The sequence below is a fragment of the Microtus oregoni genome, unplaced genomic scaffold (assembly GCF_018167655.1).
Source record: "Microtus oregoni isolate MIOR12 unplaced genomic scaffold, Mior012 000049F_ref0000343, whole genome shotgun sequence".
NCBI lineage: Eukaryota > Metazoa > Chordata > Mammalia > Rodentia > Cricetidae > Microtus > Microtus oregoni.
This window is the reverse complement of record NW_024543223.1, coordinates 433,580-446,218: the sequence shown is the minus strand read 5'-3', so window position 1 is coordinate 446,218 and position 12,639 is coordinate 433,580. Positions and strand designations below refer to the sequence as shown.

The window sequence follows — 12,639 nt, the reverse complement described above, 5'->3', positions numbered from 1 at the left end:
AAACCAAAAAGACTACAGCCATCCCTCTGCATTCACATGGAATTCATTTTCCTGTGGGTACCAAAACCCACAGGCATTCAAATCCCTCAGTGAAAGGCTTAGTCTTGTATGCCACCTGCAGGTGGAGAGAAGAGTTCATCTGCCTCTAGATTCTTTATACCAACGTATTGTATACTGTATCATCAGCCGTACGCTTGCCACTGTATGGCTTAAGAACTAGTACCCCTGAGCCTGGTGAGGAATCCCGGCTACTCAAAGTGCTGAGGCAGTAAGATCGCAAGCTCTTCAACCTTGGCTTGCATGAGCAATTTAGTCAGGGGATAGAGTAGGGGCTGGAGAGATGGTTGGGTGGCTAAGAGCACTTGCTACTCTTCCAGAGGACCCAGGTTTAGGTCTCTGTACCCATGTTGGGTGGCTCACACCACCTCCATCTCCAGGACATAGGACACCCTCTTCTGGCCTCCAAGGACCCCACCACCAGCACTGTTAAACGCTCACACGCATATACACAAAGATAAATATAAATCTTAATAAAAAAGATGGCTCGGGATGTAGCTCAGTGATAAGGTTGCTTGCATAGCATGTGCATGGCTCTGAATTTGATCTCCAGCAACCAGAAAAAATGAATAATGATTTTAAAAATCTGTACATGGTCAATATGGGTTCAGGATTTTGAGGTTTTTTGTTTTTTTTTTTTTGGTTTTTCGAGACAGGGTTTCTCTGTGGTTTTTGGAGCCTGTCCTGGAACTAGCTCTTGTAGACCAAGCTGGTCTCGAACTCACAGAGATCCACCTGCCTCTGCCTCCCAAGTGCTGGGATTAAAGGCGTGCGCCACCACTGCCCGGCTTTGAGGGTTTTTTTGTAATATTTTCAAACCATAATTTTTCAAACCATAGCTGCAGAATGTGCAGTGTTTAAATTTGTATCTTTTTTTTTCAAGACAAGAGTTCTCTGTGTAGCCTTGTCCTGGAACTCGCTCTGTAGACCAAGGCTGGCCTCGAACTCACAGAGATCCACCTGCTTCTTCCTCTGCCTCCTGAGTGCTGGGATTAAAGGTGTGTGCCATCACTGCCTGGCTATCTTATTTTTATTTTTTAATGCTAACTGACTTTAAAGCGATGATGACGACGACGATGCCAATGACATGGGCGTGCGGATGTTTGTAGCTTCATAGATACCCACTAACGAAGCTGCTCAATGCCCTGGGTTCAATTCTCATCACTCTCAAAAAGTGTTGTGGGGCTTATAACAAATGTAGAAGAGCACAGAGCGGTGACAGCACAGGAAGAGGATGGGACTAGGACCACGCACACCTAGAGCACCTACATCCGTGTGGGACACACACTCACAGTTGGCGTAATACTGAGGCATTATGTAATTCATGTAAAACGTGGTGAAGGAAGGACAGTGTTGTTCTTAGCAGCTGTGATCAAACCAACAGAAACAGGGCTCGCTACAGAGCTATCAGTGGGAGCAACAACCCCCAAAGTACTCTCTTTTGAGGGAGGCAAGTGAGCCCGCGGCTCAGAAGCAGAGCAGTGACTAACTGCAAAAGAAGACCAGGAGAGGAGCAGAATAGAAGAGCAGATAAACAGATACCAGCTGTAGATGGTGACCTAAACAGAACTCTGTCGATAATTGTGCAGATGACGAAAACATCAATGAACTAAATGGCAGACTCTGGAAACTGCAAGCCTCATGTTATCTACAAGAGATGTACTTTGAATACGTTGGCACCAACATGCAGAGACAGCAATTATTACAGCATTGGTGTGGTGACTCTAACAGACGACAGAACAGAACTCAGGGTGAGTGTTCTAGAGATGTAAGTGTCAATTCCACAAAGGCAAAGGCAGCACTGAAATCCTAAACATGTATCTGCTTAACGACAAAGATTCAAAACACATAAAGCAAAAATTGACTATATTAAGGAGAGAAATAGACAAATCTACATTCAGAGATGGAAAAGGAAAGAGAAATATAAGCCAGGTGGTGGTGGCTCATGCCTTTAATCCTAATACTTAGGAGGCAGAGGTAGGCGGATCTCTGAGTTTGAGGCTAGCCTGGTCTACAAAGCAAGTTCTATGACAGCTAGAGCTGTTCCCCCCAAAAAAAAAAAAAAAAAAAACCCTGTCTCAAAAAGCCAAAAAAGAAAAAGAGAACACAAAAAAAGAAAAGAAAAGAGAAGAGAGAGAAAGAAATACAGGGCCAAAGAGTCACGCAGAGAAAGAAATGGATATAGAGCCACAGACAGACAGATTGAAAAGGGTAGATGATGGGTCCCAGCAATAGGCAGCAACTGATGGAAGGAGCTCTGAATCACACAGGAGAGTCAGGTGCTCCGGGTTCAGGAGCCTGGGATGATGGGATTCTGGAGGGATGGGTAGGGGGAGAGTGCATCACTTACCGGCAATCCCATTAACCCTTGGGGGCCAGGTTCCCCAGGCAGTCCCTATATAAGAGGGGGAACAGAATTAAGTTAGCTGATGGCAGCTATCACCTAGGACCCCACAGCCTCCCCAGATTCCCCCACTGAGGTCACTGGTGTACTCACTTTCTCGCCTTTCTCTCCTGGGTGGCCAGAGGGTCCTTTGGGTCCAGAAGAGCCCGGGGTTCCCTGAACAATAAGACAGGGCCTCAGTCTTGTGCTGGGGTAGGTATATAGACAGGAGATGGGGACAGAGGAAATGGGAAGGGAAGCCCCAGCTTGGCCCAGGCCTCATAGCAGGCTCAGTACACAGCAGGCTGGTCAGACATCCCCACCCCATGGGCCGGCTGCAGCCTGAAGAATCCCCCTCCGCCTCCAGGGATAATAGTGCTTCTTGTTGGGTGAACTGAGTTAAGAAGATTTATGGCAAGCACTTTGCATATCAAAGTACGCACTGAACAGCCGGATGAACAGACGGGAGAATGGAGTTACGCATGGATGATAGAACCTGGATAAAGACTTACCATGTGTCCAGGACTCCCAGGGGCACCCGTGGGGCCAGGAAGTCCGGGAGGACCTGAATAAAGCAGGATGTCTTCAGGAACAGAATGGACCACAAGACTAAGGAGTTTCCCAATAACCACAGCCCTGCTCCTTTCTACCAACCCCTACCCTTACCCCAGCCTGGATTCAACTTACCCATGGGCCCTGGGGGGCCTGGAGGGCCTGGGGATCCAGTGGGTCCTTGGGGCCAGTGGCTGCCGGTCTCAGTGAAGGTGTTAGACAGTAATGGATCTCCTGAAGGGGGAAAGACAGCAAGTGAGTGGAGCTGGGGGAGTAGGCCATCAGCCATCGCCTGTCACTTCTGCTACATTGGCTCTGACTGCCCTACAGGACAGCCTGCAACACAGACAGGGCCACCAGTACCTGCTGCCAGGTACAGAGAGGAAGGGAGCCTGGGTTCTAACCCTACCACAGTCTGGTTAGCGACATTAAGAATGCCTCTCTCTGGGCTGGAGAGATGATGGCTCAGTGGTTAAGAGCATTGCCTGCTCTTCCAAAGGTCCTGAGTTCAATTCCCGGCAACCACATGGTGGCTCACAACCATCTGTAATGAGGTCTGGTGTCCTCTTCTGGCCTGCAGGCATACATGCAGATGGAATATTGTATACATAATAAGTATAAAGAATGCCTCTCTCCTTTGCTGGCCCCGTACAGTTCCATGCTGAATGAAAGAGAGAGAGTGGAAGCTGCCTTTTGCCAACTGTCTACTGTGTTTCGGGCTTCTGTGCATTGAGGATCATGGGGTCCCAGAAGCCTGGCATTGTTGCCTACACACGAAAGAAACAAGGACACTGAGGCTAGGAGCAAAGACAAAGAAGGTGAGATGAGAATGATAAGTGAGAGAACGAATAAGGAATGGTACCCAGTCATTCGCCAGAGATGGAGCTGGGTGGTGTGGGCACACGCCTTTAATCCCAGCACTCGGGTGGATCTCTGTGCGTTCTAGGCCATCCTGGTCTACAGAGTAAGTTCCAGGAAGAAAGAGGAGGAGGAGGAGGAGGAGGAGGAGGAGGAGGAGGAGGAGAAGGGGGAAGAAGAAGAAGAAGAGGAAGAGGAAGAAGAGGAAGAAGAGGAAGAAGAGGAAGAAGTGGAAGAAGAGGAAGAGGAAGATGGAGTTGAAATTGCCACAGTGCACTCCCTTGCTCCAGCCTCTGGTAGCATGCGGGTAGGTCAGGCCAGGCTACCTGCAGGAGATGCCTGGGATCCATGCTGGTATTCAGTTGGGGAGGGGCTGGAGCCACCCTGTGCAACAGAGGCCCAGGGCTGTGACATTGGGAGCTCAGAATTTGAGTCTTGAGTTAGGCCTGGAGCTGCCTGGCACTTTGAGGGGCTGAACTGCAGCCAGCTCTGAGGCATGGGGAGGGCCTAACGCCAGGTTCTGAGCAGGTGGGTCTGAAACCACTCCCCATCTCCCCAGTGTGTGAACACGGCATGCGATTCCTCCCTGGCCTCAGTGTCCTTCCTTGGTGAACAGAGATTGGCAGTACCTGCTAAGCAGGGTGACAACTGGGCAAGTTCAGCATGCAGGTGACACAGGATGGATGGCCACAGGTACCAGGGTTATGGCTGCTTCAGATTCAGTTACCCTACCTCAACCCCCCGGGACCCCAGGGGGACTTACCATTCAGGGAGATATGGGCGTGGGGTGGTCCAACAGGGGCTGGGGGGCCTGGGGGCCCAGGAGGTCCAGGAGGTCCTGGAGGGCCCATCTCTCCAGGGATGCCTGCAGCTCCTGTCTGGCCAGGACGCCCTGGGGGTCCCTGTGGACCTACAGTTAAGAACAGGAATGGATGGGCATATGGGAGGCGGGATAAAGATGTCGGGGGTAGTGGGGTCTGCCCTTGTCGTTCATCTGTTACAGGGACGAACGAACACAGCATCGTGCCCTCTGTCTCAGTCAGGCTGTCCTGGGCTCCCTCCTGGAGGCCTTCCAGACCTCCCAGTGTCCTCCAAAGAACCCTGGTCAAAGGGGCCGGGCACTGTCATTTCTCATCTGCCTAGCTATCCTCCATCCTGGAGGCAAAGACTGGGCCAGTTCCACCCAGTACCCAGTTCAGGGTCTGCTGAGCGGGGTACATGAGTCAAGTGGACCAAGACAGTTTCACAGCCCAGGAACGAACAGGTACCACTGCAGGGCTGCTGAGCAGGGGCCAGGGAAGAGGACCGGGCCTGACTGGAAGTTTCCAGAGGACACTGCAATTTCAGTGCTGGGTATACCCAGGAGAACAGAACAATTTTTGTTGTTCACAAGAAAAATGTATCCTCAATGCTCATAGTAGTATTATGTAGAGCAGTCAAAACTAGAAATCATATGCCCATTAACTAATGAATGAATAAATAAAACATAAAAAAAGAGGACCAGGCCTGTCCACTTTGACGATGCCAATGAAAGCATCCTCTAGTCCCCCGGCAGGAGGGATGCCTATATAAGTTGAAGAGAGTCAGCCTTGGGGGCACACGCCTTTAATCCTACCACTTGGGAGGCCAAGATAGGTGAATTTCTGAGTTCAAGTCCAGCCTGGTCTACATAGCAAGCTCCAGGCCAGCCAAAGGGCATAATGAGACCCTGTCTTAAAGCACAAAAAACAACAACAAATAACAACAACAGCAACAAAAAACCCAAATCTCCAACCAACCAACCAATACAATACAAAAAGAAGCTTGGGAGGCAGCCCCATGGGCACTCACCTGGTGGGCCTCTCATCCTCATTGGGTCCTGACTGTCAGTGTCTCCCTTGGGCCCAGGCAGCTCCCAAGGATCAACTCTGTCTGAAGAAGAAAGACCATGAAGCAGCTCTGTGGTGCTTTTGACCCGACCCCATCCTGGTCCCTCAGATAGATCCTACTATCTTGAGGTAGATATGCACCCCCTCCCATTCCCACAGATCCTAGTAAACCTTGGGCTGAGCAGTTAGGCAGGGGTCAGCATCCCTGCTGGGCCTGGGAGAGAAGATCCCAGATCCCCCTCCCTTAACTGGAACTGTTTGCTTCCCAGACTCCAACGGTCAGGAATCCCCAAGGGCTTCCAGTCATGGCCACTGGAGAGCTGGGAAAACCAGTGCCCTGAGGGTCAGAGGGGCATTTTCTCCACCTAAACTATCACATGGGGGTATATACCCTGCTTTACTCCTTACCCTGCAGGTCTCCATCTCCAGGACTGCCCTGGGCAGCTGGGGAACCCCAAATCAGGGCAGAGTCCTTAGGGGTAGCTGGGATTGAGGACACAGTCCGCTCTGTGACACTCAGAACAGCTACCTGTGGAAGAAGACAGAGATGGGGTGGGCTCAGGAACTCATGAGGGACAGTCCAGCCTTGGCCGTGGGGGTCAGGAGGCCCAAGGAGCCAGCAGAATCCAGCTGTGAGTGGAGACCTTGGGCTCACAGGGGTCAAGAATGTCATCAGAAGTGTCACACTTCATAATATGCCCTGGGGAACAGTCATTCTGTCCTGTTTCTGCCACCCACGTTGAGCTCTGTGATCATGGGATCTGCTGGCCATAAAAGTATGCTGCTTCTGTTAAAGCTCCACAGGAGGTTGGGAGGAGCTGTGTGCATGTGTGTGCGCGCACGCATGTGTGCATGCTGAAGACTGGCATACCGCCTCCCGCATGCCAAGCAAGTGCTGTACCATTGAGATTTTGCAGGGGTACTGGGAGGGTCTGACCCCCGCCCCCGACCAACATTAGGGCCTAGGACAAAGAAGATTCTGCAGATATGCCAAGCTCCTGACCCTTGGTCAGGAAAAGAAGAGATGACCACTGGCGGTGGTCTGTCCTCACAGCGGGTGGTTTGCAGTTATGTAACTGCTCCTCCTGCTGTGATATGGCTTCCAGATTTCCCTATGACAGCTAACACTTTACTAAACTTCTCCGCATCTGATCAGGACAAGTTCCCAGAGGAGGGCCATAACAGAGAAGAAACAGCATGTATCCATGCACGTCCAGAAACCCTGGAAGAAAAAGATGATTAAAACATGGTAGCTGCTGGGCAGTGGTGGCACACACCTTTAATCCCAGCACTCGCGAGGCAGAGACAGGCGGAGCTCTGAGAGTTCAAGGCCAGCCTGATCTACAGAGTGAGTTCCAGGACAGTCAGGGTTACACAGAGAAACCCTGTCTTGAAAAACCAAGGAAAGGGCTGGAGAAATGGATCAGTGGTTAAGAGTACTAGCTGCTCTTCCAGAGGACCCAGGTTCAATTCCCAGCACCCACATGGCAGCTCACACCTATCTGTAACTCCTGTTTCAGAAGATCCAAAGCCCTCGCATAGACGTGCAGGCAGAATACCAATATACATGAAATAAAATAAATAAATAAATTAAAAAAAAAGTGGTATCTTAGGAGCAGTGAGATGGTTCAGCTGGGAAAAGTTCCTACAGCCAACCCTAATAACCTAAGTTCAATTCCCAGGACCCACACAGTAGAAGAAAACAGCACCCTCAAATTGTCCTTTGCCCTCCACACACTCACACACGCACAAACAGCACTCTGACATGCCCACTAAACACAAATAAATAAAATAGTTCTCTAAAAAGGTGTCAGCTTACGGCTGTAAGCCCAGTTACTAAGGAGGTAGAGACAGTAGGATCTATAGTTCAAGACCAGCCTGCACCACACAGCAATACCCTGTGGGGGCTTAAAGAAAATGACCCCCAAAGGCTTGGCAAAGCGACTCAGTAAAGTCCTGCCACTGACTTGATGGACCCACAGGTTGGATGGAGACGACCCCACATACACACAATAAACAAACACATGATTTAAAAAGATAAGTGGGTCTCTAATAGAAGGCCAGCCTGGTCTATACAGTGAGTTCCAGGCCAGCCAGGGCCACGGGGTAAGATCCTGTCTCAGAGCCGGGCGATGGTGGCTTACGCCTTTAATCCCAGCACTCGGGAGGCAGAGGCAGGCGGATCTCTGTGAGTTCGAGACCAGCCTGGTCTACAGAGCTAGTTCTAGGACAGGCTCCAAAGCCACAGAGAAACCCTGTCTCGAAAAACTAAAAAAAAAAAAAAAAAAAAAATGATCCTGTCTCAGAAGCTGCTGGTTTTCTCTTTGGGACTCAGGCAGTCTCTGCAAATGGTTTTCTGGCACGTATTCTAGATTTCTGAGTTTTCCTGACCCTGTGTTTACTGTCTTCATTTTGTAACCTTAAAACCCTTCTTGAGCTAACTTGAGATATATAATGGGCATTTTCATTTATGTATATGGTGTGGAGGGGCAGGATAAAGGACAAAGGTGAGAGGCAGGAGAGGCTGTCATTGTGCTTGGGGATGTGCCTTGACTTATCTGCCTGGAACTGGGCCTCCCAGAGGGATGGTATGCCAGGCTATAGCACCGGGCAGTAGCTTCATGGCGAGGGCAATTGAGGAGCAGAGGGCAAAGAGCTGGAGGGACATCAGGCAGGACAGGGCCATGACTTCTGGAAAGCAGTCTGCCCGAGGGTGGAAGCTCAGCGGATGGGCAGGGGGTACAGGAAGGAGTGAGGAAGGCCAAGGTCTCCAAGGCCAAGGGCAAGAGGGAGGCTGCTCACTCACCTTGGCCTCCAGCACCTTCAGTCTCTCGGTCAGCTCAGAAACTTTGCTGCAGTTGAGACAACCTATGGGGAGGGGAAGGCTGGGCTAAGGCGAGAGGTCTAGGTCCCCTTAGGGGCCTTGCCCTTAGGGGAGACAGGTACCTAACAACCCTAACTACAGGGAAGCAGTGTAGGGCTGGGCTGCAGAGTCACTGTAGGCCCAGGTGGACTACACCCCTCGGGGTTCTTTCTATTCGAGAAGCCTTCAGAATGGAACAATTCTCCCAGCACAGGCTCTGGGGCCCAGTCTGGTGGTCTCAGCATCCAAATGTCCAACTCCAAAGCCATAGGCAGGAAATCCTGTTGTTTCCTACTGGGTAGGGTGGGACCTGGGCTCTGGGGATCAACAGACCACAATCGGATGCTACTGGCCTCACAGGTAGCACTGTCTGGCTGTCACAGAACCACACTCCAGCTTCTCTGTCCATTGGTTTTTTTAAATGAAGCCTGTACAAACTGGCTACTCTGGTCTTCACCGTGGCCCCGTGTGTTACACAAATGCCAAACAGGAGGCACCTGAGTTTGTGACAAGGTGCAGTGAGTGTCCAATACAGTAACCCACACAGCTCAGAGCAGCCAGGCCCGGTGCTGCCCACTCCTGGCTATGGCACCTTGGACAGGGCAAGGTACCACTTGATCCTCCGTGTCCTGCTCAGGGGAGTAGACTGAACAAGGTCTTCTGGGCGTCGTGGGGAGCTATGAAGCTTGGAAGCATCTGGCTGAAGCTTCAGGCTCCCCAGTACAGAGAGGAAACTGATGAGTTGGGCATAACAACAAAAGCCCAGGGTCACAAGACTCAGGGTGGCTGGCCCAATTCAGACTCCCCTCTAGGAACGCCGTCTGCCTCAAGGCTCTCTGTCCGGGGGATGAGGTAAAGTAGTGTTACCCTTGATCCTCTACTGCTGGACCCAGTAGACTTCCAGGGACAATCACCACACTCCCCTGGGTCCACCCTGGTCTCCTCCACCCCAGAAGTCCCCACGAGGCTGCCCCAGACCCACCTGAGAACGCTGTGGGCCGCATTGCCATCCGTCGCATGCTGCTGCCTGACCACGTAGGCTCCAGGAAGCCAGGGGAGCCTGCAATGGAGGGACAGTGGGCTAAGAGTTTGCTGACCTGAGCTAGCCTTGCTCCATTAGAAGGCACATCATGCTGTTGTTGCTCCAGCAACGATCTCTGCTCCCCTTTACTCACAGAGAAGCACAGGGAGCTGGGTAACTTCCTTGGGTCACACGGCAATAAGGAGGCAGGACCTAACAAGGTGGATGGCTGGTCAGAGGGGCTGGCCCTCTGTGAGGGCCACATATAAGCTGAAGGTTTCCCCAGGGACCCAGTATATGACAGAGCTGAGAGAGTAGAGCTAACAGACAAGCCCAGCTCCCAGTTCCTGAGTGATCTGCCGTCTCTGACCTGCTCTTTGCTCCCATCTGTAAAACTCAGCAGCGAGGCCTCTCTTCTTATTTGGCAAGGCCAGGAAAGAGTGATGCGTGCAAAGGGTCTACTGTTCATATACAGGGCTCAGGTACACAGTAGATGTTCAATAAATGATTGCACGGTTGCTATGCTTGCTCTCCATACCCCACTTAGTAAGACAATACTGAAGTGGTATGTTTTAAATGAAAGCCAGGGAGAGGCTGGCTGCCCATTCCAGGAGTCTACCCACTCCACACCCTGGAGGATTATTCAGCCTGGCTGGTCTGGTTTCTTGGGCCTGGGTTTCCACACAGCTGGAGGGACAGACTGGCCAAGCCAAGGCGGAAGGCGCAGCTGGAGGGCTCTCCAGCCGACAGCGCTAACTGCCCTCCTCAGCCCCCTGTGCCTGCCTTTTAAGGCCATGAAGTGTCATCCTGGGGGGAGACAAGACCCAAATAAGGCACCAGCCTGGCTGTTTGGACATGGGCTGTGGGTTGAGGCAGGGAATGAGAGGCGCCGGCAATCCAAACCAGACGGGTCTCTCTGGCCAGCCCCCAGCAGGGAGGCTGCCTGGCTCTGCTGTGTGCACATGGGATTTTTTGCTCAGGCAACTTCCTTAAGAGTCCCAGGGACCTGCAACTTGCTCAGGTATGGGGGCGCGGGGGGGGGGGGGTAAGAGCCTCCTGCAGGATACAGGAGTGGGGGTTTGCAGTCCAAGACAGTGGCACAGATGGAAGTTCCTGGAGAGAGTGGATTCCAGCGTGAAGTGCCCAGTGCATTGCTCTAAAAGAGGCAGTCACGGCAGTTAACTTGTGTTTAGTGAGTGCTCATACACACACACACACACACACACACACACACACGTACGCACACACATCCATTCCTGCACATCCTAAGCACCCCACATATGTCTTGTTTTGGTTTTACCATTACAAACTGGGACCATATGGTTCTAATAGGTGGGCAATCAGGCATCCTCCTCTGGTCCCAGGAACAGCCAAGTGGATGGGTGAAAAGACCCCTCCCTGCTTTTCTACTGGGGAAACCAAGGCAGAGGGATGAAGTGACTTACTCATGGTCCCCCCTCTGTTCTTCAGTTCATGACCAAACCCAAGCAAGGACCAAATCCAAACAGGGACTGTTTGCATGTCCACCTGGCAGGAAGGCTAGCATCCAGCAGGGGACAAACCCTTTGCAGCCCTTTATCTTTCTGTTCCAGGTGAGAATGCAAAATGCCACTTGATTATCTTTGCAAAACAAGGACCCAAAGCAGCACCAGTCTGTCTTTTTCTTTCTCTTCCTCCTCCTCTTCCTCCTCCTCCTCTTCCTCCTCCTCCTCTTCCTCCTCCTCCTCCTCCTTCTTCCTCTTCTTGTGTGTGGGGGTGATGTCTCATAGAGCCTACACTGACCTAGCACTCACTGTGTGGTCAAGAATTTGAATTTGTGGTCCTCCTGTATTCACCTACTAGGTGCCATGATTACAGGTGTGTGCCACCATGCCTAGCTCCCAGGTGTCATGATTACAGGTGTGTGTCACCGTGCCTAGCTCCCAGGTGTCATGATTACATGTGCCACCATGCCTAGCTCCCAGGTGCCATGATTACAGGGGTCACCATGCTTAGCTTCATTTCCTGATTTTAGAGGAGATTCTCCCTAAGTAGCCCAGACTAGCTTTAAATTTTTAATTCTACTGCCTAATCCTTCTTACCATTAGGATTAGAGGTGTGCGCCATCATAGCTAGCTTCTTTTATTTAAAAATTTATTTTTTTAAAAAAAAACCCAACTATCTCTTCTCATTTTACCATGCCAAATCCAGTTCCCACTCCCTCCCTTCATCCCACTCCCTCTACACCCCCCCCCTACAATCCTCAGAAAGGGTAAGGCTTCCCATGGGGAGTCAAAAAAGTCTAGCACATTGCTTTGAAGCAGGACCAAGGCCCTCCCCACTATATCTAGGCTGAGCAAAGAAATGGGTTCCAAAAGCCAGAACATGCAGTAGGGATAAATCCTGGTCTCACTGCCAGTGGCCCCACATTCTTTCCCAGTCATACAACTGTCACCCACATTCAGAAAGCCATGTTTGGTCCTATGCTGGTACCCTCGCTGTCAGACCGGAGTTGATGGGCTCCCATTAGCTCAGGACCCAGGCATCCACAAGGATGACCCCAGCTAAGACCCTAAGCAATAGAGGAGAGGGTGCCTGAACTGGCCTTGCCCTGTAGTCAGATTGATGACTATCTTAACTGTCATCATAGAACCTTCATTCAGCAACTGATGGAAGCAGATGCAGAGTCCACGGCAGAGCACTGGGCTGAGCTCCCAATGTTCAGTTGAGGAGTGAGAATATGAGCAAAGAGGTCAAGACCATGATGGGGACACCCACTGTTCCCCACAGCGCTTTTGGTGTGGGCATACCCTCGGAGACATACTGACTAGAGCCGCTCTCCAGATGACCACCACCGTCTGTCCCTTGACTTCAGCTCCTGCCCCACCAGGACAAGGACTCTTTCCATCTTGTATCTGCCAAAAGTCCTACAAGCCCCGCAGGACTACAAGCTCCTTGATTAAACTTTTGTCCGTAAACACACTCATACCTCGGGCAAGCAAAAAATAAGCTCCCAGCAAGCACAGTAGCAGGCAAAACAGTGCAGGTGATGGCCACA

General features: G+C 51.3%; 1 protein-coding gene across 4 annotated transcripts in view; it reads right to left on the bottom strand.

The window, feature by feature from the left end:
* LOC121436515 (EMI domain-containing protein 1-like) overlaps positions 1-12,639 on the bottom strand; it is a 48,114-nt gene that overhangs the window by 21,503 nt on the left and 13,972 nt on the right. For all 4 annotated transcript variants that reach the window (XM_041636485.1, XM_041636484.1, XM_041636488.1 and 1 more), the window contains exons 4-12: positions 9,564-9,641; positions 8,525-8,586; positions 6,127-6,247; positions 5,681-5,761; positions 4,614-4,760; positions 3,128-3,226; positions 2,953-3,005; positions 2,555-2,617; positions 2,408-2,452 (exon numbers count right to left, since the gene is read on the bottom strand). In XM_041636485.1, the coding sequence (XP_041492419.1) occupies positions 2,408-2,452; positions 2,555-2,617; positions 2,953-3,005; positions 3,128-3,226; positions 4,614-4,760; positions 5,681-5,761; positions 6,127-6,247; positions 8,525-8,586; positions 9,564-9,641 (749 nt within the window). The remainder of the gene's footprint in view (positions 1-2,407; positions 2,453-2,554; positions 2,618-2,952; positions 3,006-3,127; positions 3,227-4,613; positions 4,761-5,680; positions 5,762-6,126; positions 6,248-8,524; positions 8,587-9,563; positions 9,642-12,639) is intronic.